The sequence below is a fragment of the Doryrhamphus excisus genome, linkage group LG9, assembly GCF_037039965.1.
Source record: "Doryrhamphus excisus strain RoL-2023G ecotype Guam linkage group LG9, RoL_Dexc_Guam_v1.1, whole genome shotgun sequence".
Taxonomy (NCBI): Eukaryota; Metazoa; Chordata; class Actinopteri; order Syngnathiformes; family Syngnathidae; genus Doryrhamphus; species Doryrhamphus excisus.
The window spans coordinates 228,948-256,166 of record NC_136365.1 but is presented as its reverse complement, the minus strand read 5'-3'; the positions used below and the strand labels follow the sequence as shown (position 1 = coordinate 256,166).

Sequence of the window (27,219 nt, the reverse complement as noted above, 5' to 3'; positions counted from 1 at the left end):
CGTATGTACACAAAGCAGACGTCAGCACATTTTCTGGAACAGTACACAAAAGTTGTGAGATGCTTCACCATGCTGGTCGGCTTCATGCATCACTGAAGTCCATAAGACGAGGACACACACACTAACGCAGCCATAAACATGAGCAATATTCCCCTATTTTCTCTACCGCTGCAGACAGGAGAGCTATAGATCTTGGGGGGGGGCGTCACTGCCGATCATCTGCCTCACACTTCACTCTGCCAGCAGGATGAATGATGGTAATGATGGTAATGATGGTAATGATGGTAGAGGGGGTCAGTGAGAGAACCCAAGTGTGTGTGTCCCTTGTTTTCTCCTGAGGTCTACCTAAAGTTGCAAATGGAACTGCAGTGATCAAGTTGACGTTCTAAACGGGCGGTCTGACGGTATTGAAGCTAACAACACTTCTAGTCCACAGCTCTAACCATCCACATTTTGGGGGAAGTTTGCCCATCATCACAATCGTTCCCAGGGCTCTACATTAAAAACCAAAATGACTTGCCCATAGGGAATCCTTAAGGTGAGAACTACTTGCCCGAACTTGCCCCATGTAAAATGAAAAGACTGCCATAATGATATCATGTAATTTTTTGTGGCATCACATGAGAATCTCAAATAAATAAAATAATAAAATAAATAATACTGTAGCGTTGCGTGTGTGTTGTATTCCGGGCTGTAGTTTCATGCATGGACGCTGGGGGGCAGTCATGTTCAGCTCGCGGTCTTGGAGCGGGCGTTTTGGGACCAAAGAAAAGGAACGAGAGGGAAAAAAGGAGAAGTTCGATTGCCGTGCGCCCAGCTAGTTAGTTAAGTCTGCAACAGGCCAGTAAGTTGTTTTTCATGCTGCCTTGGAAATAAAAACCATGCAACGATAGAGGTTCATCACTTTTTGCTGTTTCCTTCAGAATTAGACGATGTTGGCAGCGACGCCATGATGGATGTTTTCGTAGTCAAACGATCGCTGATTGGTTGATCGCGAACAACGGGTGTGGGTAAAACACGGACTGTGGATTACGGACCGCGGTCTAAATAAACGATTCTGATTGGTCCATTGCAAGGATTGCTTTGCAAATTACCACCGGAATTACGCAGTCCGTGTTTTACCAACACCCAACAAGAACCGCTTTAAAAAAAACTCTTGGCAGTATGGCATGCCAAAGTGCACTTGCCCGACGGGAATATCACTGATTAGATTTACTTGCCCGAATTTTGTTTTAACTTGCCCCGGGCCATCGGTACATCGTTATTGTCGAGCCCTGCTTCCATGAGTCCCTTGGATTACGATAACGATCTGTTGGAACGATCACTGGAAAGTTTCAGAAAATGTTGGAATTATTTTGACTTTGTTTTTCAAAATCGAACTGAAAATAACTTCTGTGTTATATAATAAAATAATTAGGAACAGTTGGGACATATATGGCTCGCAGACGGTGGCGGGGCAAGGGTCCTTGGGGGCTCAAAGCAAGGAATTCATGGGGCCCCCACACCATCCATGCACATTGAAAATGTCATAATTGGTGTCCGATAAACAAACAAACCTGGCGTCTCGCGCTGATTGACGCAGACAGCAGCGACTGCAGATGGCCGTGATGGGACAGTCCCCATGGGGGGCTTACTACATTGTTGTTTCATGATTACATCGTGAATGCCCAATACCTGGTCTCTCAAGGGCCCCAGGAAAATGGCGAGTTTGCCTGTTGGCATGCCCCCTATCCGCCCGCGGGCTGCAGTTTGCCAATGGCCGCCCGATGACGTGCAGTAAAAGTGTGAAGCACAGATGTTGGTGTATGCTGAAAAGATACGGGTCATTTCCACTCACTGTTTTGAAATGCTGAGCTCAGCTCTTGTGGGGCTTCACTGTCCACTAAACTGGCCTCCTTGGTTGATTCCAACATGGCCACCGACGAGTGTGGAATTCTAAAAACTGAGTAGTGAAAAGCCAGTCTGTCTCGTTGGCTCTCCTTATTTCCGCTTCAGAGCAGCTGCTCACCAACTATAACCAAGCACGACCCCCCCACCCCCACCCCCACCGCCACCGCCACACACACACACACACACACCCTGGACGGGATGATTGATGGCAAACATCCTGTGCAGGTAAGAGTAATCGATGGGGAAAAAGCAACGTGAGAGAAATGCCTCCATGACATTGAACAACAGAAAGACTTTTTCGGTTTTGTGATACTTGACGTTGGACAGCTGATACGGGGGGGGGGGGGGGGGGCATCCCTCCATTGAGTCCTGTCAGAAAAAAGAGAACTGCTCCGACAAGCGGTACAATCTATGCACCACCATCAATGTGTCCTGTGTGGAGCATTGCAGGACCAGAACTCACGACGGGACCGAGCTGTTCTCCTCAATGACAATGGACAATGCAGGCTTTTTACTTCATTCATTCATTCATTCATTCATTCATTCATTCATTCATTCATTCATTCATTTTCTACCGCTTATCCTCACAAGGGTCACAGGGGTGCTGGAGCCTATCCCAGCTGTCTTCAAGCGAGAGGCGGGGTCCACCCTGGACTGGTGGCCAGCCAATCCCAGGGCACATATAGACAAACAACCATTCACACTCACATTCATACCTATGGACAATTTGGAGTGGCCAATTAACCTAGCATGTTTTTGGAATGTGGGAGGAAACCGGAGTACCCGGAGAGAACATGCAAACTCCACACAGAGATGGCCGAGGGTGGAATTGAACTACAGCAACAGGCGATAACCAGCACAGAAAGCTCTCTAGATCTTCCAGATTCTGCACCTCCATGATTGGTCACACTCGCAAGTGCTCCCGAGGACTTCCAGATACGTAAGTCCGCATTTAGCGAGTGCAGGCAAGGAAATCCGGATGGCATTGAGGTCAGTAGGAAAAAACTTCCTAAACTTTTTATGGCTCATTTCCAAATCAAAACTCTCATTATCTGATGCTTTGGCTTTGTTTAACATGAGAATACAATATTATAACTACATTTATAGGTCAGAAAAGTGGAAAAGCATAATAGGTTCTCTTTAATAAATGGAATATTTTCATAGTTCTAGCATAGAAAATCTGCTTATGACCTTCTAAATAAGGTTTTACTATAATATTACAGCCCTGTAGATATGATATTGTCAAAAAAAGAAATGTGAAAAAAACCATCCAAATCCATAGTTGAAATCAAGCGTTCTGGTTTTTACAAACATATGCAGGCAACTAAGCTTTTAGTATCGAATCATCCAAAACACAAAACAGTGACTGAATGAACAAAAACCAGGATCCCAGGATCCCAGGATCCCAGGATCCCAGGATCCCAGGATCCCAGGATCCCAGGATATAACAAAGCCTGCTGCAAATGGCGCCATAAATATCGCAGCTGCTGGCTTGGAAGGACTGAAAAGGCATTTGAGCAACATTAGAGTTTGAAGACTCACATCAACATCACTGATTGACTGCTCATCTTATCAACAAATCACACTTTCCCCGCCTGGAGTGCGATGGCGTATGAAGCATTGAGGCCGATGCAGCCTCTTTGGGAACGTAGCAGACAATACAGGCCTCCACTACTCATCTCATCTACTCATCTACTCCGCACCAACAAGCCCATTCCAGCTTATGAAAGGCAGCAGTGGCGGCATTCCAGGAGGCTGCGGGTTCCTGGTCAACTGAGATGTTTGCATGCGTGTGGGGAGGAGGAGGTTCCCAAAGAAAGGCACGAGCATGATGACAAATTGAAACGGGAAATAATCAAGCAGCACTAATACTGAATACTGGAAAGTGCAAGTGTCAAGCGTACAGGAATGCCGGCGGAGCGTCTGGAGGAGAAGCCTGGAATAGTAAATAAGCAACACTTGGACTGCTGATGGGATGTCAGCACTCGGATGAGAGGTTGATGTTGCAGATTAGCATGCCATCATCTCCGAGCTTGAAACTGTGAGCTGCATTCAGTATTTCTGGAGCACACAGTGGAGTGTGGGGGTTTCAGACCACTACACACCCACGACACTAACAATAAGCAACACACCTCAAGCTGTGTTTTACAACACAGCTGAGCTCCTCCTTGGAAAACCCGTTTAGAAACTTCGATGCTAATTTCTGCTAGAAAATCCAGTAGATTTCCCTGTGTATGTATTGGAATGCGGGTGTTACTCTGGTACATTTGTCCAAGAGTACAACAATTATGAAATGCCAAGACACTGCAGATTCCTCCAAGTTTCTTTGTCAGCTTCCACAGGCGGCCATGTCACCCTGGCCTGACATTGGCCATCCATCAAGACACCGTGCGCATTGGGCATCACGCTTCTATTTTGTAGAACATCTTTTTCAGCATAGAAAGGCTGACCGAGAGCAAAAGCAAAGTTAAGCACCAACTCCCTGCACTCGATATTAAGCCAGCCTTTTACATTGTGGAGGTCAGTGCCAGTGTTACCCTGCAGGAGGCCCGCATAACACTGCTGCCGCTTTTTGGTTGGGTGGGTACGGGTCATGGGTGGGCCTCGGGGGATGCTAGCGTGAGCGGAGCCAACCAAGCCCACCGCTGCGGTGGTCCCGTGCCAGTTGCTCTGCATCCTGCATTGTGATGTCAAGTTCCTGAATGTGTTCCGTCGTCATGTCCTTCCTTCTGGTGTGAGACCTCCTGCTGTTCACGTCTGGGGGGCTTGTTAATAGGTTTAACGACAAAAATATTCCATTTAGGTAGTATACGAAAAAAAGTATGAAGAAAAGTATTGCTGTATTGAGTCACTCTAAATTGATGATTGTTCTCATTAGCCACGTTTACATGAGGAGTTTTTCTCTTTCCGAAAACAATGGTATCCATGGAAAGGAATATTCCAATATCTTGTCTACATGTGCCGCTATAATCCAACAGAATAGTCAATGGGGCATGCCCAGTAAAACGTAAACATCAACATCACTTCCCCGAGTTTTTCTTCCACTTGTTGGAATAACTCCGTATTGCCGGTTTTTCCTTCATCCAGTCTTGAAATTTAGTTTGGATCAAAAACAAACTTTCCTTAGCAGTCCAGTGCCGATTGCTGGCCTCCATTTTTAAAAGTGAAGAATGTCTGGGGCAACTTTCCGATAAGCGGGTACAAGATACCTCAATCGGATTGGTTAAAGGAATATTCCACCCCTGGGAATCCCATTATATATTCATTGGGATTGCCACTTGTCTTTGGGAATGAGGTGTAGACAAAGGTTACATTCTTTCCGTTTGAGCAAATAAACCCAATGGAATTGGAATATTTGGGTCCATGTATACGTGGCTACTAACAGCTTTTGGCTGATATGGCCGGACAACTAACTTCATTATTGCTAAAGTTATGAGGGTAAGTTGGGGTCCTATGAAAGGCTTTCGATGTTTCTATGCTATCTTACGTCTTCTATGCTATCTTCTATCTTCTATGCTATCTTACGTCTTCTATGCTATCTTCCGTCTTCTATGCTATCTTACGTCTTCTATGCTATCTTCTATCTTCTATGCTATCTTACATCTTCTATGCTATCTTCTATCTTCTATGCTATCTTCCATCTTCTATGCTATCTTCTATCTTCTATGCTATCTTCCGTCTTCTATGCTATCTTCCATCTTCTATGCTATCTTCCATCTTCTATGCTATCTTCCATCTTCTATGCTATCTTCCATCTTCTATGCTATCTTCTATCTTCTATGCTATCTTCCATCTTCTATGCTATCTTCTATCTTCTATGCTATCTTCTATCTTCTATGCTATCTTCCATCTTCTATGCTATCTTCCATCTTCTATGCTATCTTCTATCTTCTATGCTATCTTCTATCTTCTATGCTATCTTCTATCTTCTATGCTATCTTCTATCTTCTATGCTATCTTCTATCTTCTATGCTATCTTCCATCTTCTATGCTATCTTCCATCTTCTATGCTATCTTCCATCTTCTATGCTATCTTCTATCTTCTATGCTATCTTCAATCTTCTATGCTATCTTCTATCTTCTGTGCTATCTTCTATCTTCTGTGCTATCTTCTATCTTCTGTGCTATCTTCTATCTTCTATGCTATCTTGGATGCTATCTGATTAGGTATGATATCACACGTCTCCAAATTTTGCAAGATTCCGGTAGTGTGGATTCACACCAACATTTTGTTGTCATCTACTTTTGTTCTCTTTCTTTGATGACTTTTTATCCATTTTATTGTTATGAAATAAATATTGTTCTTCCAGTTTCTGCATTGGGGTTCAACTATCAGGCTTCAGGCGCCTCGTAACAAGAAAATCACGACCTACGTTGGATTGGTTTTAGCGTGTTAAATGATATGAATTCAATGTGGAGAATATCGATGTGGCACCTGACAACCTTCCTTTTTTCTATGGGGGCATCGTTGAAAAACCCTGACCTCCACACGTTGACAAAAGCTGCAGAAAAAAATATGCAAATATTGTTATTGCTGGAGAGAGAATATTTTTGATGAAGCGCTCGGATGACCTCTCATGTGCGCCTAATGAAGTGTTCAGTGAGTGTTTCGCCACAGTTGACGTGATCCAAGGTCAGGCCGTAGAGCCTTTGCAAAAAAACAAACAAGTACTATTCAATCGATCTCCGCATCTCAGTGTCCTTCCACTTGCTTCCATTCCCTGCTCTCTGGCGTAGGAGCCTCCGAACGCGGCAGCACGCCGCACTAATCTATGGGATGACTCCACCTTTGCATCACGGCCGCCTGGATACGTTATTTACAGTCACGCAGCGGCCACAGAAATGATTGGGAGGTTAGTTGTCATACTTTTTGTTCTCCTGTTCTTCTTAGTGAGGTCGTGTTTGTTAGTCACCTGACCTGTTCTTTCAAAAGGCCAAAAATATCCTTTGGGGCATCTTGCTTAATGAATATTCAGCTGATGAAATATTTAGCAGTGCCTTGACGTGTGCTTTTGCATCTTTAGTTTCTCTTCATTCACTTCTCCATAATCCTGCACTTTCATCAAACTATAGAAATATAGAAATATTACAACTATATACTATAGAACTATAGAACTATAGAACTATAGAATTATGTTGAAGAAACTGAAGGAAGGAGATCTTCTTTGGACTGTAAACCTGTTGGTACCTGAATTAGGCATACTCCCCGGTCTCTCCTGCCACACCCAATATGGCGGTGATGTTGATCTACGACTCAGCGCTCATTGCCGTCGCATCTGTGTCACCTGAGGAACTTGCATATGCCGCAGGTCCAACTCCCCAATCACTAAACACGGGACGTGAACCTTTGAATGCTGGAAGGCCGTCAACATCGATGACAGCAGCTTCTTACTCATCACATGACAACAACCACGCGAGGCTGTTATGCCAGCTTCATCGAATATCCTGACACTGAGTTTTCATGCAACAAATGACTTTGTTGTTTTCCATCCATGTTGTTGCTTTTCTGATGTGTGCCGACGGCCACTTGGATTTATTTCCATTTATAAAAGGATTCTTTTTGTAGTTAGAGCATAGAAAACCCTCTTTATAACCTTCCCAATATGTTTTTCAACATTAGAGCCCTCGAGATAACACCCCTATATTACCCAAAGTAGTGTGCATGATAATAGAAAATAAAACATACAATATTAGACATAAATAAGATGTGATATGGGCTCATGGAGAGTTCCTTCTTCTTGTCGTTTTACTTCCTGAATGCTACGTGTCATCTCAAAGTCTTTGAATGCATTGGATTTGCATTTTACGTCATTTAGGTCATTTGTATGCTTGCAAATACTCCATTTAAGGAAAAACGACATGAAATTAGCTTAAATATTAAATATGCATTTTGGACCAATAATAGCCATTTACAACCACAAAAGAGCATGGTTTATGAATTCATATATTATATTAGATATTATACCATGACAGATTAATGCCACATAATTCAAGGCGAGGGATTACTATAGTTTCAAAATAGCATTGCAAAACGTGGGGGTGGAGGGATTGGGATTAAAAAGCTATATGTCTCACGAGCCCTACGGGGCCTTGCCTGTATTTGACCACTTCCTGTCCGCTATTGTTGGCGCTGGGAGATTGCTCTTGTTATGGCCGAGGAGCGCACGGGGAAAGGTGTTCCACAACAAGGTGGCCTTGATAAAAAATGAGGCGAGTGGTGGCAATTTATCAGTCGTTGAGTGGCGCGTGGCGACGCTCTGGCAGGGGGCAGCGAGGCAAAACGCGCAACGCTGGGTTTTTCTGTACGAGGACAGGCATGATGAAATGGATGTGATTTCTCCAACAGCAGGTTATCCTGTGTTTCTTCTGCAAGCTTCTTCCTTCTTCCTTCCTTCCTTCTCAAACGCTCCTTAATGGTTGCTCTGAAACCTTTCTCCCTTCACTTTGCATTTTGCATCTCAATTGGCATGGAAACAGGATGGCGGAATAACAAAAAATTAATACAATAAGCAGAAATGGGCACAGATGAACACACTTTTTTTCCACGTCTTTCCGTCCTTCCTCCATTGCCAACACTTGGAAACTTGCTGGTAATACAGTAATACCTGCAGTAATACAGTATGCCTTCAAATACCTCTGACACGCTGTACACCAAGAAGGCCTGTTAGAAGACAAAGTCATCAAAAACTACTTTAAAAACTCAAGAAGATCATTTTTGTTGAAATCACGTGTGAATGCTGACGAGCTGAAGCTAATACCGTAATACTGTGTGTATCTAGTCAAGAAGAAATGCACAAATCAACCATGTAAGAAGACCAACAATCATCTAGCAAGTAATATCAATGAAATCGTTTCTCACTTTTAATGCACAACATTATAATCAAAATGATATGTTCATATGAGGCACACAGAACTTCATGCACTTTGCCGGGCTGCTCACATGAGGCATTCAGGTGCATTACGTCACTCTCGAGCTTTACAGCACTTACACCATGACAGCAAAATGGCCATCAGTGATGAGCTTCTAAAGCCACGATCATCCAAGGCTCTATATTGACTCATTTCAAATGAGTCCATCTGCTCCACAAAGATGTGCCAGTGAACATGTTACTGCCAAATAATGGAGAAGTCATAAAAAAACAAAAACAAAGAAGAAGAAGCACATTTACGTGAACATAATATGAGAAAGTGGTGCCAGCTAAGCAGGAAGACGTGATTTCACACATGAGGTACTCTTTTAAAAAGAGGACTTTACAAAATGTACGTTTCATAGCATATTGCATATGTACAAGCACCTAAAAAACAGTTAAGTGCATGAATTCATTGGGGTTATTTAACTGCAAAATGACCCCATTCCGTCCTCAAGAATGTGTAAAAAACCAATATTGCATTTAACGATACGCAGGCAGGTGTGTTCCTTGATATGAACTATGCTCCATGGTCTACTGAGAAATATATTGTGAGCTTCTAAGTGGCCCATTGCAGGCTGACAACCAAAACAATGAAGTGCAAAGTGCTTTGCTGGCGACTCGGGGGAGTGCTGGGGACCCGTGTGATCGTGGTGTGGGAGTACTGGTGTGTATTGCTAAAACAGGCTAGCTTTTAATCATGGCGCCAGATAAAGGGAAGACAAGCAAAGCTCATCATCCATCAGTCATGGTACCATACCCTTAGTACCTGACGTGATAATTACTGGCAATCAAGAAGATTACGTTTGAAATATTGTGCTTCCGTGACCCCTCGGCCATCTCTGTGTGGAGTTTGCATGTTCTCCCCGTGCGAGCGTGGCTTTTCTCCGGGTACTCCGGTTTCCTCCCACATTCCAAAAACATGCTAGGTTAATTGGCCACTCCAAATTGTCCATAGGTATGAATGTGAGTGTGAATGGTTGTTTGTCTATATGTGCCCTGTGATTGGCTGGCCACCAGTCCAGGGTGGACCCCGCCTCTCGCCCGAAGACAGCTGGGATAGGCTCCAGCACCCCCGCGACCCCCGCGGTTAATTGGTTCTGCGATAAGTGAGTTAGGATTCAATAATAATAATACACCTAGAAAAAACATAGAAAACCTTTCCAAATACAATTATTACCATTATTAGAGCCCTTGAGACATGAAATAGCACCCCTATAGTCACCTTTACGGTCATATTGCCCAATATAGTAGATACAATCAGAGAAAATAAGCCATTAAAGGCATGAATAAAACTTGTGCGTTTCAAAAAATATATCTGTGGTTCGTGTGGACAGGAGGTAACGTTGAGGATTCAGCGTTGCCCATCTCAAACACAACCAGCCGACCAAGTAGGCATCAAGATGCAGAGCTTTGGATCCAATGGTTACTGAGACGTTTGGTTGCCAAAGTACACATGCAGTAGTAGCCAAAGTTTCTAAAACTGCGTGCGATACAAAAGCACTAAGACCACGTTTGACCGTGGTGGCCTATTTCCACAAGTCAAACAAGTCAAAGTCAGTAGTGATTAAAATGTCATGTGGCTGGATTACGGTGAATACTGACATTGGATTGCAGCGGACCAACAAGCGGTGCCCTTGTACCATAATAACTTTTTAATGAAAGCGGCTACTCCCAACAGAGCTCACCGTTCCAACCTTGAACCGAATGCCCGCACAACATCTTCCATGACATTTTGGAAATGCTTTTGGAAAGGCCACTGAAATTTGTCTAACAGCATGGAGTTGATTGGAACAATCTTCACATTCGGAGACGCACACACACATGCTGCAGTTGTTAAAAAAGACGAGTGCTGCTCTCTGACATCCCCTTCAATTGTTGAGCAAATGTCACGTATTTAGTCGTTAGCACAATTACTCTCACGGCAGAGCAAACGTCACGGCTTCCAAAACAAACTTCTAAATATGTCAGCTCGTGTTGCATGTTGCGTTTTGCCTTGAAGATATATTGATTTGTTTTGCTCCATTTCTTCATCTCTTCTCACGCTACCATGTTTCCATCTGCTCCCCTCTCACACAAAGTCAGAAAGAAAAGCAAATGTTCCAGACATCAAATAGCCAACAACAGAGTTATAGAAACATATTTACATTTTATTTGAAGTCATTGGTTGAAATGACTTTTATTACATTTCAACAAATGGCTCTCCATATGAAAACACAACAGCATGCACCTTCTGTCCAAAGACGGGTGCTTTAACACCAAAGACGTATTTATACGCTGTCGCTTGGTTCATGTGCACGTCGAATTATACCTAAATGGGGCATCGTTTGGAGTTTTTTTTCCAAAAGGTTTTTATAGGCGTTTCCCACGACGTGTATTCTTTTTGGCTGTTCTTAAGTCTTTAGAATGCACAGAAAGACGTGGGTTCATGTCTCACATAAGGATTGTGGATGAAGGACAGTTTTTTTTCTCTAAAGTGCCGTTTTCCTTTAAGGCCGAGAGAAACCTGCCACATCCCCGCCAAGTCAGCACAAAGCCTCTCAGCCTCTCAGCCTCTTTGGAGAAGGATTGAACCAACAGCACCGTGTGCACCAGAGGATCCACCACGTCAGGGAGCTTGTGAGAGGATGAGCGTGGACCAGAGTGGACATCCCATCATGTGTCCCAGCGGGGTGCCAAAAGGTACGGTCATAATGGCATAGTCACTGATTTATTTCTTTGGAACATGCTTCAACAAGCTCCATTCGGGAACATCACATAGTTACACACGCACCATTCTATTTCGTACAAGACCGAAAAGGAGTAGGAAGGAGAGCTACCCCTCCTCCGTGCCTCAGCAATTTGTGAAGCAATGTGTAAGAATTAAAGGCTCTTCTCATCATTTCAGCTCCATCTCTGGAGATGATTCTCCCTCCAAAGCCTCAAACCTGAATCATCTATTCCCTCCCGCTCCCTCTGTCCTCTACACAAGCCGCCACCTGATTTCAACGTGCAGCAGCCACTAGAATACTTCCTGTACAACCGCAAGTGTAGTGGCCAACATTTGCATTTGTGGCTCTTGTGACTCCAACGGGGGCTTTCCTCTTTGGGAAAGGAATAAACACTTGGTTTCACAGCTGAAGAAACACCTCCTGAGAGACATACTGTACAACATGCTGCTGCTAAAAAGGCACTTCCAGTAGGAGGAGCTCAGCATGGGGCATCGTGCACATTTATAGAAAGTCATCAGCAGCTCCACGGCAACAACTCATCTACAAAGTCACAAAAGACCCCACAACATAATCGAAATCACAAAAAGAACATTAATGCTTGCTTCAATTTTGCCAAAATACATCTTGATGATCACCAAGACCTTTGGAAAATACTCTTTTGGAGCTTCAGATCAGGAGCTACTTTTTGGAAGGTGTGTGTCCTATTACCTCTGGTGTAGTAGAAGTAACGCCGCATTTCATAAAAGAACCTCACATCAACAGTAAAATATGGTGGTGGTAGTGTGATGGTCTGTGGCCGTTTTGCTGCTTCAGGACCTGGAAGACTTGCTGTGATGAACAGAACCATGAATCCTGCTGTCTACAAAAAAACCTGAAGGAGAATGTCCGGCCATCTGTTGGTGACCTCAAGCTGAAACCAGCTTGGGTTCTACAGCAGGACAATGATCCACATCACACCAGCAAGTCCACTAAGGTTCATTTAAAAACTGCATTTTGTGTTCAGTAGTGTTGACATTGACTAATATTTCAATTTGGTAGATGATCTGAAACATTTAAGTGTGACAAACATGCAAAATAATGATAATAATAATAATAATAATAATAATAAGTATACGTGGGGTTTAAAGTCTATGATTCCCTTACAAAGATCCCGCTCTTGGTCACTTGAGCAACTCTGTTTATAATGAACTCTTCTTGAGTTCACACACTTAAAGAGGTAAATAAACTTCTGTCAATTATTCAAACATATCAAATGAGTTTTTGTCACCTTAGGTCTTCAAAGCAAATGCCAACTTTGAGGAGAATAATTACGCTCGTCAATAAAGCTGACTTTGCTCATTTATTTCAGTCACATGTGGCATTAACCTTCTCTGTGCTGCCCAGGGAATTGTTCAATGCCAATGTACACATAGCCGCGTACAGTCGGAAAACCAGAGACAATTTAAACCACAAAGCACTTCCATGGACAAATGTTGAAATGGAGTCCAGCATACGTCGTTTAAGTGGAGCCTCAGCTAAATGTACGCCAAAATGTAGCCCCGGTTTGTGTACATTGACGGTTGCTCATGTTATTAATAAATGACGTGAGTCCAATTGTATTCATAACCTATTGGTATCACTGTTGTAACATCACTGTTAGCATTGGGTCTGCATGGAAACCAGAACCCAAACGCTCGTTTATGACGCCATCAGCGGTCGACTTAGTTAGTCTCTGCTCTTCTTATTCATCAAATGCTGCAATGCTTCAAAAATGCAGTTAAAGGAGGTGAGAATACAGGAAATACCGCATAGAAAGGTGGTGTCCTGGATCTTATTGATCTCATTGATCAGCCATCAACGATCAAGTCTTCAATCAAGGTAAATGTGAAGTCAAATGTTTACTTATTTTGTCCATTCAAACTCAATTGTTTTCTGAAGGTCAACGATAAACAAATATTCTGTGTTAATTTCATTGGATGAACTGGATTATTATTATTGTATTGTTTCCGATGTAAAAATGGATTCTGTTATAATAGGTTTCAGCTCTGACCTTCTGGAGCGGATTACTGACGCCAACGGAGATTCCACGGTATTGGCGATACGTCTTTCACAAGCACAAAGGTCCAGGGTTTAAGAGGTTAAAGCTATTTTGAGGGAAATGATCTCGATGTGATTGTATGCCAAAGAACCGTGTAAGTGTTAAAAACACATATCCGTATATATACGTATATACGTATATATGCTGTCACCCACCTGATCCTGTGCTTCCTGTCTGTGCAGCAGGGAAGTGAGCGCGGAGGTATTCTCTGGAGCGACAGTCGGCCTGAGAAGGAAGAAAAGACGATAGTGGGGAGGGAGAACGTTAGAATGGGAGATGAGGAAAGGAAGACATCAGTCATACGTTGAGATGCAATCTGAGGTACGCAGCAGCGTCCTGACATGGTGAACACACGTATCGGATGTTTGAAATGCAAATGAGGCGGCCTTGATGCTGACTTTACACACAACAAACAAAAAGCGGCCTTTGCTGCCAAACCTGCCAAACATAAATCACTGCCAGCAGATGTTGTTTAGTCCAACGAGGCTCAGCATTTCTTATCTAAACACCGCTAAGTCCTACTTGTGGCCCAATGTTAAACACATTTGTCACCTCCTTGATGTTGACTAATTAATCAATCACACACTGTGTACTTAACATTGTGCAATTTGCATCCATTTCACGTGAATACGCCGTTTGCCAGTTTCAGTAACAATTCCATACAAACGTCTTACAAACGGCTTTACCTCTTCACAATCAAACTATGGCATAATAAGTGTAATGATAAGTGTAATAATAAGTGTAATAATAAGTGTAATAATAAGTGTAATGATAAGTGTAATGATAAGTGTAATAATAAGTGTAATAATAAGTGTAATAATAAGTGTAATAAGTGTAATAATAAGTGTAAGAGTATTTGAATGTTAATCACACACAAAGCGACAGCCCTAATGTTCCAATAGCCATAATCCTACCTCTATCATTTAGCCCTTAAACTCTGGTACCACTCCATATCTCTCTCTCTCTCTCTCTCTCTCTCTCTCTCTCTCTCTCTCTCTCTCTCTCTCTCTCTCTCTCTCTCTCTCTCTCTCTCTCTCTCTCTCTCTCTCTCTCTCTCTCTCTCTCTCTCACTCGCCCCAAACTTTGGATCCAGGCCAATAATACATTTGAATATCTTTAATCATTAGTTTGTCTTTCATGTTTGATTGGAATAGTAAAATGTTGTGCTTCCTCCCGACTCCCCCATGAAGCCCAGAGTCCAGAGTCCAGAGTCCAGAGTCCAGTGGCTGCAGCATGAGAAGGTCAGCCAGCCATATATTAACATTTAGACAGTCTGAGGGCCCAAAGGAGGGCTAGGATTTAAATCAATCACTTTTGGTACGTTCCAAAGAGTTCCACTAGTCAGATGTAACATCTGGCAACAACTGAGCAATGCTGTCAATCTTCATGGGTATTTTCACCTGTCAGTCATGACTGTGGACATGTCTCTTCATGGCTTTATTTCCCGTAAATGTTGAACCTTTTAAAACCACCAGAACCGCAGTACTGGTTTGACGAAAATAAAGAGATTCCACTGGATCATCACCAATTCTTCCAGCTGGTAGAGAAACAAAGATAAAATCCTTGAAAGGTGGGCTGAGCGCTTCGGTTCTGTCCTGAACGCAACACCATCCAACAAGGAGGTCAGTTCTCTTTCTAAACCGCCTACATTCAGGGGGAACAATACTGAAATGGTAAAGCACTCTGGTTCACCCTGCATGTTCTACCATCAGAACCATCACATCTGCTAGCCCTGTTTTGGGAGAAAATCCAATGTGGAAGCAGGAATTCCCACAGGGATTCAAAGATGCATCCATTATCCATCTCTAGGAAAGAAAAGGCAAATGACAATCCTCACATAATCACAGAAGAATTTCTCTGATGGAAAAAGAATCCTCTCTTGTCACCCCAAACAAGGTCTCCTTCCAGAAGGTCAGTCTGGTTTCAGACATGATCATTGGATTGCTGATGTCATTTGTAGATCAAACCATTGATTGTGGAAGATTATGGTGAAATTTGGCTTCCCCGAAAAGAGAAAGCACACGGGAAGGATGACACAGCCGAGCAATGTGGAAGTGAATGCTGTCAGAAGACAGGAACCATAATTAAAAATGTATCCAGAGAGGGGAAAACGCTTTTACTGTTTGTCTCAGGTAGCTGGAAGAGTCCCATTACCAATGGATGTCTTCCCATCAGCGTGTGCGCTTGTGGGGGGGGGTGAGGAGTTTCATTGATTTCCACAAAGAGATAATGACCAGCGACTAACGAGGAGCAACAACCTGAGGATGTATACGTGCTACTTAGTCACTGAGCTGGGATTTGATCATCTAAGAGGCCTACTTGTCACAAAGATTGGCAGTAGGAAGAAGGAAAGCTGCCCTTATGTATTAATCACCAGTGCTGTGTGCAATGAAGCCATATATACTATAATATACTATAATATATTATAATATACTATAATATACTATAATATACTATAAGCCATCACCGTGGGCTGTTTGGATTAGCTAAACTCTCCTCATGCCGATTATACTTAGTGAAGATCCAAAGGCAAAATTGATTCAAAAAGGATAATGCGACATATTTGCAAAAGGAGGCAGGTCGGTAGAGTCCATTGGACCCTGCTGGAGTAAAACATGTTGAATCTGGCTGTGATGGAACATTTTTCACAAAAACCTTTATGAGACCAGGAGTTGAATTTTATGGACATTTTAGTTGGCCACCAATTGCCAAATACCACAAGATTTACCCTGAACTCCTTCAGGCTCAGGATGTCACTGGTTTCTACAATATTGCAGTATCCGCAGGGAACGGTACCTCTGGAATGGCAGATTGGAGGTGTTGCCCCCCCCCCCTTTTTTTTAGAACGGTGACCATGGAGAACCCTCCTGAGTCGCAGTTTGTCCAGTTTGGTGGAATATCATGGAAACAGTGGCCCAGCACTTCACAATGTGGACTTTGGGGGATCACCGTGGGAAAGGGGCTGACTCGGGTTCATACCCTCTCTTTTTCCAAAGGTTCAAATAAAAATAAAAGTTCAAAAAGATGGCCTGTGATTATTGCGTGACGATCCTCTACTTCCAATGCCATTCTCCTGGGGTTTATGGCAAAAAAAACATTGGGCAGAGTGTGAGAATAGGGGAGCAGGAGAGATTCCCCCATCAACCTTCACTACTGGGTTGTACCATGATGTGGTCCTTCATCCTTACTCTCTTGCACCCCCCCCCCCCCCCCCCAAGTTCATCCAGAAGCAAAAGTGAGAAAGAGACAACAAAGGGTATCTATTTCCACTCCTGTCTATGAGAGCGCAGGCAGATCCATTCCCCGCTCAGACATTAAGGACATAGAAATAATCAGAGACATAACTTGCATACTTTTTTGGAACACTGGCCATTGCACCAGACAAAAACTGTGGATACACAAAAGTCATACTTGAAATCTCCCCAAAACAGGCACCATTTGAAGGCTGAAAGTTGTGAGCTTAAATCAACTCGTTGACGTTTGCTTAAGAACAATTGGATCCCAAAGACCGCCACTTCTACTGCGTTGCTGCAGTCGGCCATGTTTATCTGCTGCTGAATGGGATTTGAGTCCGTTCTGGCACATACCACGAATGTTTCTCTTGAAAGATGAAAAGGAATTTCACCTTTCAATGACCCAAAATACTGAGCCTCAGCAGAAGATGGATGCTTTAGAATGGCCCAGACCTGACCCTGCATCAAAACCTGAACGCTTTTGATGAGGTTGTGTTCAGGTGCCCTAAAATAAATGTTGATGCATCGTTTTGATTCCCACATCAAAAGACAGAGTGCTGTTCACTCATTTATTCAGGGCGTAGAGTCCAGACAACCATTCACACTCATGGCCGATAAAGTTAATATGTGTTCATTTGTTCGTTATTAGAGGATACCATATATTAGGTCCAATTATTTACCCCAGTTATGGGGTAAATTTACTGTACATGACATATGGTGGTTTCAGCTTCCTGCTGATCAAAGTGTTTGCCAGCATATAAATAAGGGTTCTACTATTGCCAGACAAAACCACAATACTGGCTTCTGTCACGTAACACTTATCGGTCTTAAGCGACTGAATCTAAGCAGCTCAGCCCGGTCATGTTTTACGTGCAACTGAGGAACCAATGGGAACGTTGCTAGGAACTCATTTTGCTGTACTTCATTCAGTCTTGTGACAAACCGTTAGACAATAACACAGCACAGAGGGTATTTTGACAATACGTGCTATGACCATTGGTTTTCTCATGTTTCGTGGTTACAAACGCAGCCCTATCAATTATTCATACGGTCGTCCCTTGCCCGCCTACACGCTTCCATTTTCGTGGCTTCACTCGATCACGTTTAAAAAAAACATATCAATTCACAAATCCTGCTGTTTTGTGGTTGAATGCAGCCATACTGGGTAATAATCATGTAAAGGTGACTATAGGGGTGTTATTTCATGTCCAGAGGGCTCTAATAGTGTTAAAATCCATACAGAGAAGGTAGTAAATGGGTTTTCTATGCCCTAGATACATACATTTTTTCCCTTCTCCTCCCTTATCGCTTATCTTCCCTGCTTATGTCTTGTTTAGTCCCGTCTTGTACTTTTTTAAGAGCCTCTCGCTGCACAAAAACCTAAATCATGGAATTGATTGACTGGTCTCTACACGCAATTGACACGATCTTCTCGACAAGAAGCTCAGGTTCGGGTAAGCCTGTCTGCCCTGGCGGAACATTCACTGCAGAGTACGTGATGGACAGCTGGGGGAAGTGGAAGGTCACGTGACCAGGGAGATTCTGGGGGTGGGCCGGTCTATTGGAGTGTGGCTGCCCAAACTAACCCAAACAATATTCCTAATCTGGATTGCGGCATTTTGAAAACAACTTCTTCCAAGAGACTGCTGCAGCGGGATGCTCTGACCCTCCATTGTTTTATTCACGGACACCTGTTGTTTCTCTTCTCTGGGCCCACCACGGACGTCTCCATGGCAACTGCTGTTTATCGCAATGACACCCTGCAAACTCCAAGATTGGGCACCTGACAGGGGAAACGTCGCAGGCCAAGCACTCATGCACCCAAGTCACACATACGCATTGCACTCACCCCCCCCCCCCACACACACCCATCCAACGCCTTCGTCGCTATGTCCCTCCCCTTCTTCCCCCCCTTCATCGCCCAATCATCCCGTCCCCGTCATCCTGTCCCCCCTTGTCTGACCGCATGGTATGTTGTATATGTATGGACGGATGATTGCACTATTTGACTAAAAGGCTCATCAACATGTCATTTGTAAATAAGGTAACCTGCTTGCGGGAACCAATTAACCACAGTGAACAAGTGATTAGTGTATGCTCCAAAAAGAGAAAGAAAACTTGTTACGGATGCGAGTCACGACACTGACAAACAACATCACTTTTGTTCTTCTCAGTTAACTTTTTCCCTTCATGAGGTCTCCCACGTGTGAAAGGCACTTTGGAAGGGAATGCGTTAAAGAAAAGGCAAATAAAAGTGAAAGACTTTGCAAAAGGGAGAAACGCCACTCAACATGGCCGCTCTCCGCCCATCATTAAGGATGAAGATGGTATCTTTGAACATGCGTAAGAATCCTATGAAATAACCTGACAACTGAGCAGCGTAGTGGTCTCATTATTGAGACTTGCTCCTCCAAATAAGCCTGTCTCTCCCTCCATTGCAACGCCCCTTCCAGTGTGCAAGACACCAGAGGGTAAAGCCTTTTTCATTCAATTCTAATATTGAATCCTGTTTGATGTCATTTGTGTTTTCTGTGTACATTGTGTGCTCATTTAAGTATCATTTCCGGATAAGTTGCAACTTACACTAAAACTAAACTTCAATGGAGACGGAGGACCCCTTGAATCCAAAGGGATAAACAATATTTGCACAGAAAGCCCAAACGTGGGGTACTGTCCACATTTGATGCAAGCGCTGCTGCCACTGCTCAAGACCCCTCCCCCGCTCTCCCACAAGCTCCACGACCATGCCCACACTGCGATGAAATAAAGCGGCATACATGCCTCTGCTGCTGCAACTCATTTGAATACGTGTGTGCATGCGTGTCCAAGCGTGTGTGCATGCGTGTCCAAAGCATGCTGCAGGATGGGAACACAGCACAGCCTAGTGGATACAAAGAAAAATGGAAGAAGAAGTTCAGCACAACCCCAACATTTTCTGCTTCCAACCTGAAAGCGTGGGTGTTTCAATAAGACCCTACGCTGTCAAAGCAATATCTCTTTCGGGGCTTCCCATGAGAGCTATAAAACTAACAGTTGTCAACACTCGCAGATCTTGTTCGGTCATCAGGAGAGGAGTATTTCTGGCAATACACAGTGGAGATGAGCAACACAGGAGAGAAATGGGCAATTCAAAACAATAACAATCTTACCACCGCCATGTGATATCAAACATCTGTATCTGATGGACAAAAAATGTTGTCAACAATGAAAGCATATGTTTTTGTTCTACTTGCTAGCCTTCGGTGATGTCATCACATTAAGCAATCATCTCCCCATCTAGGAAGCCAACTTGAAAGTGTCCGTCACGGTTGGGTATTGCAAAGCTAGCTTCAAACGTACCCCATCCTGCCTTCTTCCTGCCCAGAGCATGCAAGCCACAGCCCACGTGATACTCCCATGCGAGGAAAAGGAAAAGGTGACGGGAACTTCTCTGTCATTCTCAGTTGACCTCGTCATTGGGATGAATATACGGTACATACGTTTGGGCAATCCGTTCAACCACGACTGGTAACATATGCTAAGCTGCTGCTGGGGGGGTTATATTGTATTTTTGGGGTGGCAAAACACTAGCCGTCTCAATGCCCACACTTCCATTCTTAGTCTTTTGAGTGTGTTCTCATTGAGAAGTACAGCAAAGCAACCACCTCAATCACCGGCATCTTAGCTACATAGAGGAAGGGGAGGGGCTACCTTGAGTCATTACAATTCACAAAGGAAAGAAGAGGAAGCAGATAAATATTTCAATCATCACTTCCGCTAAGTGCACATCGGCAGGAATGGATTTGGAACAGCACTATACTGTCAATGAAGAAAATGGGTAACGGGTTTGCAGGGCCGTTGACGGCTTTGGTTGGCCCGGGACAAAACCCTCAAATCATTGAGTGAGTTTTGGCATGTGAATATGCCACATTATCTCCCCAAAATCAACACATTTTGAAATGAAACAGAATGAATAATCACATTTTCATGAGGAACCAGTTCTGGGCCGCCCCTCATGCCTGCCCAACCCTCCCCCCCAACAATCCATCCATCCATCCATCCATCCATCTTCTGTACCGCTTCTCCTCATGAGTGTGGACAGCACGTCCATGCTAAAATGTACTCCAACCACTGCGGAGGATCTGAAATTCTGGGGATCATGGAGGTACCCCTTGATCCTCTCTGCTCCCGGGTCTATTCTGACGTGGGAGGAGTGAAGCACTTCACCTATCTCTGACGCTCCATCTCCAACAACAAGTCCGGACAAAGAGAATGAGAGAAGAATCAGCCCTGCTGCTGCTGCTTTTGGCAAACTACAAACCCTCGTGCGATAACGCCAAGCATCCGTCATCAAACTGGTCCTCTTGTTGCCTTCTCTACTCAGCAGAAAGCTGAACACTCTGCAGACTGCCAACATGCCAACATGCCAACATGCCAACATGCCAACATGCCAACATGCCAAGGGTTGAAGCCCTGCTGACCAAAAGTCAACTGCATTGGCTGGGATATGTTAGTGGCATGGCTGGTTCCACATCTCCTCAAGCTGTCTTTCACAGTGAGCGAGGGCAGGAAAAAGGAAGGTGGGGCTGCCTTAAACGCCACTTGTCAACAATTTGAAAGAATCCTGGGGGTACGAGGCCAAAAACCATCCCATCTGGAAAAACATACTGGGAAAGCTGCCAGTTTTCCAATGTTTGGAAAAAGGAACTATTGGAGAACGATAAGGTCAAAGACACGGTGACAAAGATACCGAGTGTCCCACCCAGTCCGTTGCCAGCACTGTGACAAACGATGCTGTCGTCATATTCTTCATGAGTGGATGTCGGCGTGAAAGATTAGAATGTTGATGGGAATTTGTGGCGCTTGTTCTCTTAATGTATAAAAACATTAAAAACACCAGTGGGGGAAATGGAAACACACGCTGAAATGTCATTTTCAATGTTGCTATACGCTTCAAATCTCTGCTTGGGCATCTCTGTGTGGTGCTTGCATGTTTTTCCGGGTATTCCGTCTTCGTCCCCACATTCCAAAAACATGCATACCAGGTTCATCGGTGACTCCAAATTGTCCATAGGTATGAATGTGAGTGTGAATGGTTGTTTGACTATATGTGCCCTGGGATTGGCTGGCCACCAGTCCAGGGTGGACCCCGCCTCTCGCCCGAAGTCAGCTGGGATAGGCTCCAGCATACCCCTTTGACCCTCATGAGGATAAGCGGCATAGAAAATGGATGAACGGATGTTGCGATGCGTCCCATTAAGGTGACTCCTTTTAAGACCGATGCTGAACCAAACATGTGATGTCCTTCTATGCAACTTTATTAATGATCATTTAATGGTAATTATCATTTAATTGTTACCTGTCTGATTGGCTCTGGGACTCGAAAGCGACAGCAGGAGTGTGTGAGGCGCACAGCTGTATCCAGGCTGATCATGTGACCAACTGACACATACACCGGCTTGGTGCTCTTGTCCGAACTCCGCAGGGCCTGCACAAACACAAACGCTACTTTGCTGTAATCCCACGTTTTACATTTTTGAAAGAGAGTGACTTCACAGTTTTAGTATTCGTCCGTGCATTGATCCTGTATCCCACCTTTCCAAGCACTTTGCCTGAGGTGGCTATGAGCGGAAAGCTGTCTCCTCCTTTCTGCAGGGTTGCTATCTACAGAAGCATAGAAAATACATCTACATCAGAAACAGCATAAAGCATAAGCATAAAACACAGTCTCTTTAGGAGTTAGAACATACTCATACTCATCATAATCAGTTTGGAAATGGTGAATATGAACAACACCATCCCTACATTCAACATGAAGGTGGAAACATTCTGCTTTAAAGATGTTGCTCTGACCAAAATCCCTCCTGAGATGCGGGTACCAACTACAAAACAAAACGTCTGACCTCCGTGCTTACCAACAATCGTTTGTCTGCCAATTGCTACCACACGTTTTGTATTGGGATTGACAATAACAGTAAATATTAGTAAGATGCATACTTCCAATCTAGGCCAAGCAGAGGTTATCTATGGGATTCTTCCACTTCCTATTACTGCGTTATTGGCTCTTTTTATCTTGTGGTCGCCACCCTCGGCCATATCTGTATATGTTCTCCCCGTGCATGCGTGGCTTTTCTCCGGGTACTCCGGTTTCCTCCCACATTCCAAAAACATGCTAGGTTAATTGGCCACTCCAAATTGTCCATAGGTATGAATGTGAGTGTGAATGGTGGTTTGTCTATACGTATGTGCCCTGTTGATGAAGTTTCTTGCTGTCCTCAACAGGTCATTGAGGCTCCATTAGCATATTCAAGAAACCCAATTTCAATTTGACACACCTTCACATTCTAAAGCGATGGACCATTCTGTTCTTTGTTTTGTCCGTCTCTGACCCTCCATTTTTAATACAAGTTTAATGTCTTTTAACTTTAAATGTTTTATGCAGAAAAACTAAAGATAACAACACCTTGGTGAGGACAGAAAGGTTAAGGTGAATTACAGAGGCCGAATCCAAAATAACCACCAATGGGACTGACGTGTTCTGCAGTCACTTGATGATAAACTCCTGTGGTTAAAAGCAGAAGGGTCACCTGAGACTGGTGTTCTTCACTTTTATACACGCCCTGGACCTGGAGGAGGTTCTTGGCCACGCCCACACATGGAAGCCCTGACAGCACGCCCACATGACATGCCAGGCCAAATTCTGCATTGTGACAGAAACCAACTAAATAAGTATTACTTCTTCACTTTGGGAGCGTCTCAGGAAAGAAAAACCCACGAATGAAGTTGGTACCATCACCCCCCTGTAACCAAAAACACATCGTTCCCAATACAACACAAAATTAGCTGGGAATTGGTGCATTCCGCAAAGCATTACAAAAGCAAACATGTAGAAACAACTACCGGACCCACAAGGGGGAGTTTGTAGACTGTTTGCCCAAAATGTTGACTTGGTCAGTCCTCAAGGAACACCATCCACCCCAATCACGCTGCGTGAACTCAATTGAAGCTGCAAAGTGGTTCTGGGAATTGGGACGCGGCTGCCAGCATCCATAATAATAAAAGGCAGTAACACGGAAATAACATTTCCTGTCATTTACATCCACACATCATCGTGGCAACGAAGGAATTTGGGGGCTTTTAAGGTGAGCATTATTATCTTTCATTATTATCCACTATCAAGTGAGGAAAAGCGGTAGAAAATGAATGAATGAATGAATGAATGAATGAATGAATGAAAGCCGTCATGACAGTACATGCCGGTTGGCATATGCCAGTGCAGTTGTGCCAAATGAGTTTTCCATACCTCTGGAGTGAAAGAGACCATTGCCATCCACAAACACCACCTATTGGGACGCATACACACAACCGCAGCATTAATAATCAAATTCATTTGAACATTAAACAGTGTTGCATTTCTGCATCAGCTACAGTTCGTCATTCTAATTTGATGTACTGTATACCAGTACTAACATACATAAATCAAACTAATACATTTTACAGTAATAACTTAACAGTCTGACTCACAGGGTCAACTTTCAAAGAACACGTTACGAATAACACTAAATTCATCACACAGCAAATTAACACTCAAAGTATGTATAAACATGTCCCAATATGCATAAAAAATATATATTTGAAAGTTTTCTCATCAGACATTGCATCTAAGCATTAATTGGGTGATGCAATGACGTCAGCTTCTCTCTGGGCTTCAGGTCGTCTGGTTGCCTCTGGTGGACAGAAGCAGCATTGCAGTGCCATCCAGCATTTTTTATGCTTTCCAATGAAATGGTTTTCATATTAAACTCATGTTGATGGATAGATACTTTATTCATCGCCATGTTTCTATACTTCTGACGTATACGCTGAGTGTTCATTTCCTGTGTGACACGTTGAATGTTGCTTGTTGAGTAATGACCTGTTTATGATGTTTTATTATGTATTATTATGTAAATGTACAAAGGGTTGACAAGATCGTTGGAGGTTTTTTCATAGCTTTTTGTTGCGATTGCCTCCCACCTGTAAAAAAGCCCCCTAGAAAGGCAAAGCTGACTTCCTGTGTGCAGACGGCGTGCAATGTGAGCTGACCTGAGGCAGAAGAGCGGGCTTCTCCGTTCCAAGCCGCTGCAGAGCGTCCAAGAGGAAGGCTGTTTCTCTGAAGGCTAGGAAGCCTGCTATGTATGGTGCTGTCAAGGTCACCATCTGATTGTCCTCATACAGCACCTGAGCGGACGAGAGCAGTCAGAGGGGTTCGGCATGACTATGGAATTCTGGTGTCCGTGTTGAGGGCAGAACCAAAGTGATTGGATGCTCATGAGGGCCCCCAAGTGTGCTTTACCATGCACATGGAGTGACAGGCAGCCTCTGCTGAATTGTTAGCCTGACAGAGCCAGACAAAAGTGAACTTCCACCAGAACATGGCCAGAGGACAAAAGCTGCACAGGTGAGAAGATCAAATTCAAAATGTTCCCCTGCCGAGAATGTGTGTGCCAAGTTCCCGGCTACTGAAAACACTGAACATGAACAACTTTTAAAGGCCTGGATGAGACCCAAAGTAGATCTCAGCCACCAAAACAGAGGCTGATCAGTGTTAGGGATATGCATGAATTAGTTGCACGCTGGCCTCACAGGCAGGAGACACGAGTTCAATTCCACACTCGGCCATCTCTGTGTGGAGTTTGCATGTTCTCCCCGTGCATGCGTGGCTTTTCTCCGGGTACTCCGGTTTCCTCCCACATTCCAAAAACATGCTAGGTTAATTGGCCACTCCAAATTGTCCATAGGTATGAATGTGAGTGTGAATGGTTGTTTGTCTATATGTGCCCTGGGATTGGCTGGCCATTTCCAAGTTCCTTTAGTTAAACCTTAAACATGGACAATGTAGCTGGCAACATGACTTGCAGTGCTATGCCAACCAACACGCCACAAGGCATGCTAGGTAGCTTGTGGTACTTTTTTGCCCAACATTTTGTCGCATTTTTGATTTTTTTTGCAAAATTTCCAAAAAAGTATCCCATTTTTTATTGAGCATATTATTGTTACAACTGGACTACCCAGCATGCCTTGCGGGCATTTGCAATCAACAGTTTTGAGGTACATGCTATGTTTAGCGCTTAGTTGTCCATTTACAGTATGTGATGCGTTAACTTGCTGTGGATGTGTTGTGTTTTTGTCTCGCTGCACAGTGAGCAATGACGTCATTCTGTTGTGAGATGTATGAATATGTGTATGGAAGTATGGAAGTATGGAAGTATGGAAGTATGGAAGTACGGCCCCCTCTGCCAAATGTTTTTAACCCAATGTGGCCAGCGAGTCCAGAAAGTTTGCCCACCCTGTTTTATATCATGAAGATGCACAGAAGATAGCTGACCTGGAGGTCCGGGTAGCTGAGTACCACCAGCTGGGCACAGGCGTTGGCATCGTCACCTTTGATGAAGGAGAGGTCCACTCCGCCGACCCGCTCCAGGCCTGAGAAGTCGGGGTTCTTCTGCCAGGGTTGTGTGTCCTCCTCCACCACTTGCTCTCTGAGACGGTCCTGCTCGCTGCACAGTATTTCACATAGTAATCCTAGTAATTACTACAACGTTGTCAAAATTACTTTCAATGTTGTTCCGGCCAACACTGCAATACACAAGGAATGTTGCAGTCTGATGCAATAAAGTTAGCAAAAAATCAACTATAACATTACAACATCAGGAGACTAAATATATGTGCATATATATATATATAATCCATTCTATTTCGTCTTCTTTTATTTGCTCTCATTTGTATTTTTACTTTTACATTTTTTTCCTTTCAACGTTCATCAGTATCGGCAATACAGGTCCTGTATTTAAATGGTACCTGATCGATACTAAAATTAACAGTATCGTGCCTTTTCGAAAACAGTAATTCTCTCATTTGTTTACACAACGACGACAGTCAATATAATAATAATCCTAATAATACCCGAATGGCATCTCAAATACCTCTCTTACAGTGCCCGGTACAGTGTTCAAAGATTAACATTATTATTTATGGAAAAGCAGAATGGTTTTGTGATAAGTCGGGAAATGATCCATATTATTAGCCGTCCATTTGTAAAAGCAGCCTCACCTTTCCCACTGCTTGACCAAATCGTCCGTAGGAGACATTAGTTCACAAACACAAGTAGACAACATTCAAGTGCCGTGCGACTGTACTTCCGTGTCGTGACGTCATAGCGGCAGTGGCGCCTCACTCTTCGGATGTTATTGGATAAATACTGCCATCTAGCGGGGGAATAAATACTGCCATCTAATGGGAGAATAAATACTGCCATCTAGCGGGGGAATAAATACTGACATCTAGTGGGAGAAAACGGCGCACACAATGACAACACGGTCCTGCTAGTTGCCAAGATGGCGACGACTATTGACCTTTTAAAATTCGTAATTAATAATTAT

At 43.7% G+C, this 27,219-nt stretch overlaps 1 protein-coding gene across 4 annotated transcripts in view; it reads right to left on the bottom strand.

Moving 5' to 3' along the window:
- LOC131122743 (endonuclease V-like) overlaps positions 1–26,996 on the bottom strand; it is a 29,715-nt gene extending 2,719 nt beyond the window's left edge. The window contains exons 1-9 of one of the 4 annotated variants that reach the window (XM_078793756.1): positions 26,891–26,996; positions 26,166–26,337; positions 24,884–25,018; positions 24,102–24,141; positions 23,386–23,498; positions 22,394–22,462; positions 22,158–22,286; positions 13,742–13,811; positions 13,548–13,632 (exon numbers count right to left, since the gene is read on the bottom strand). In XM_078793756.1, coding sequence (XP_078649882.1) covers positions 13,619–13,632; positions 13,742–13,811; positions 22,158–22,286; positions 22,394–22,462; positions 23,386–23,498; positions 24,102–24,141; positions 24,884–25,018; positions 26,166–26,337; positions 26,891–26,955 — 807 coding nt within the window. In that variant the 5' untranslated portion in view covers positions 26,956–26,996 and the 3' untranslated portion in view covers positions 13,548–13,618. Of the gene's footprint in view, positions 1–13,544; positions 13,633–13,741; positions 13,812–22,157; positions 22,287–22,393; positions 22,463–23,385; positions 23,499–24,101; positions 24,142–24,883; positions 25,019–26,165; positions 26,338–26,890 lie in introns of those variants that run through there. The other 3 variants (XM_058065408.2, XM_078793757.1, XM_058065409.2) reach the window with 3 other exon arrangements.
- Between the last annotated feature and the right edge of the window lie 223 nt (positions 26,997–27,219).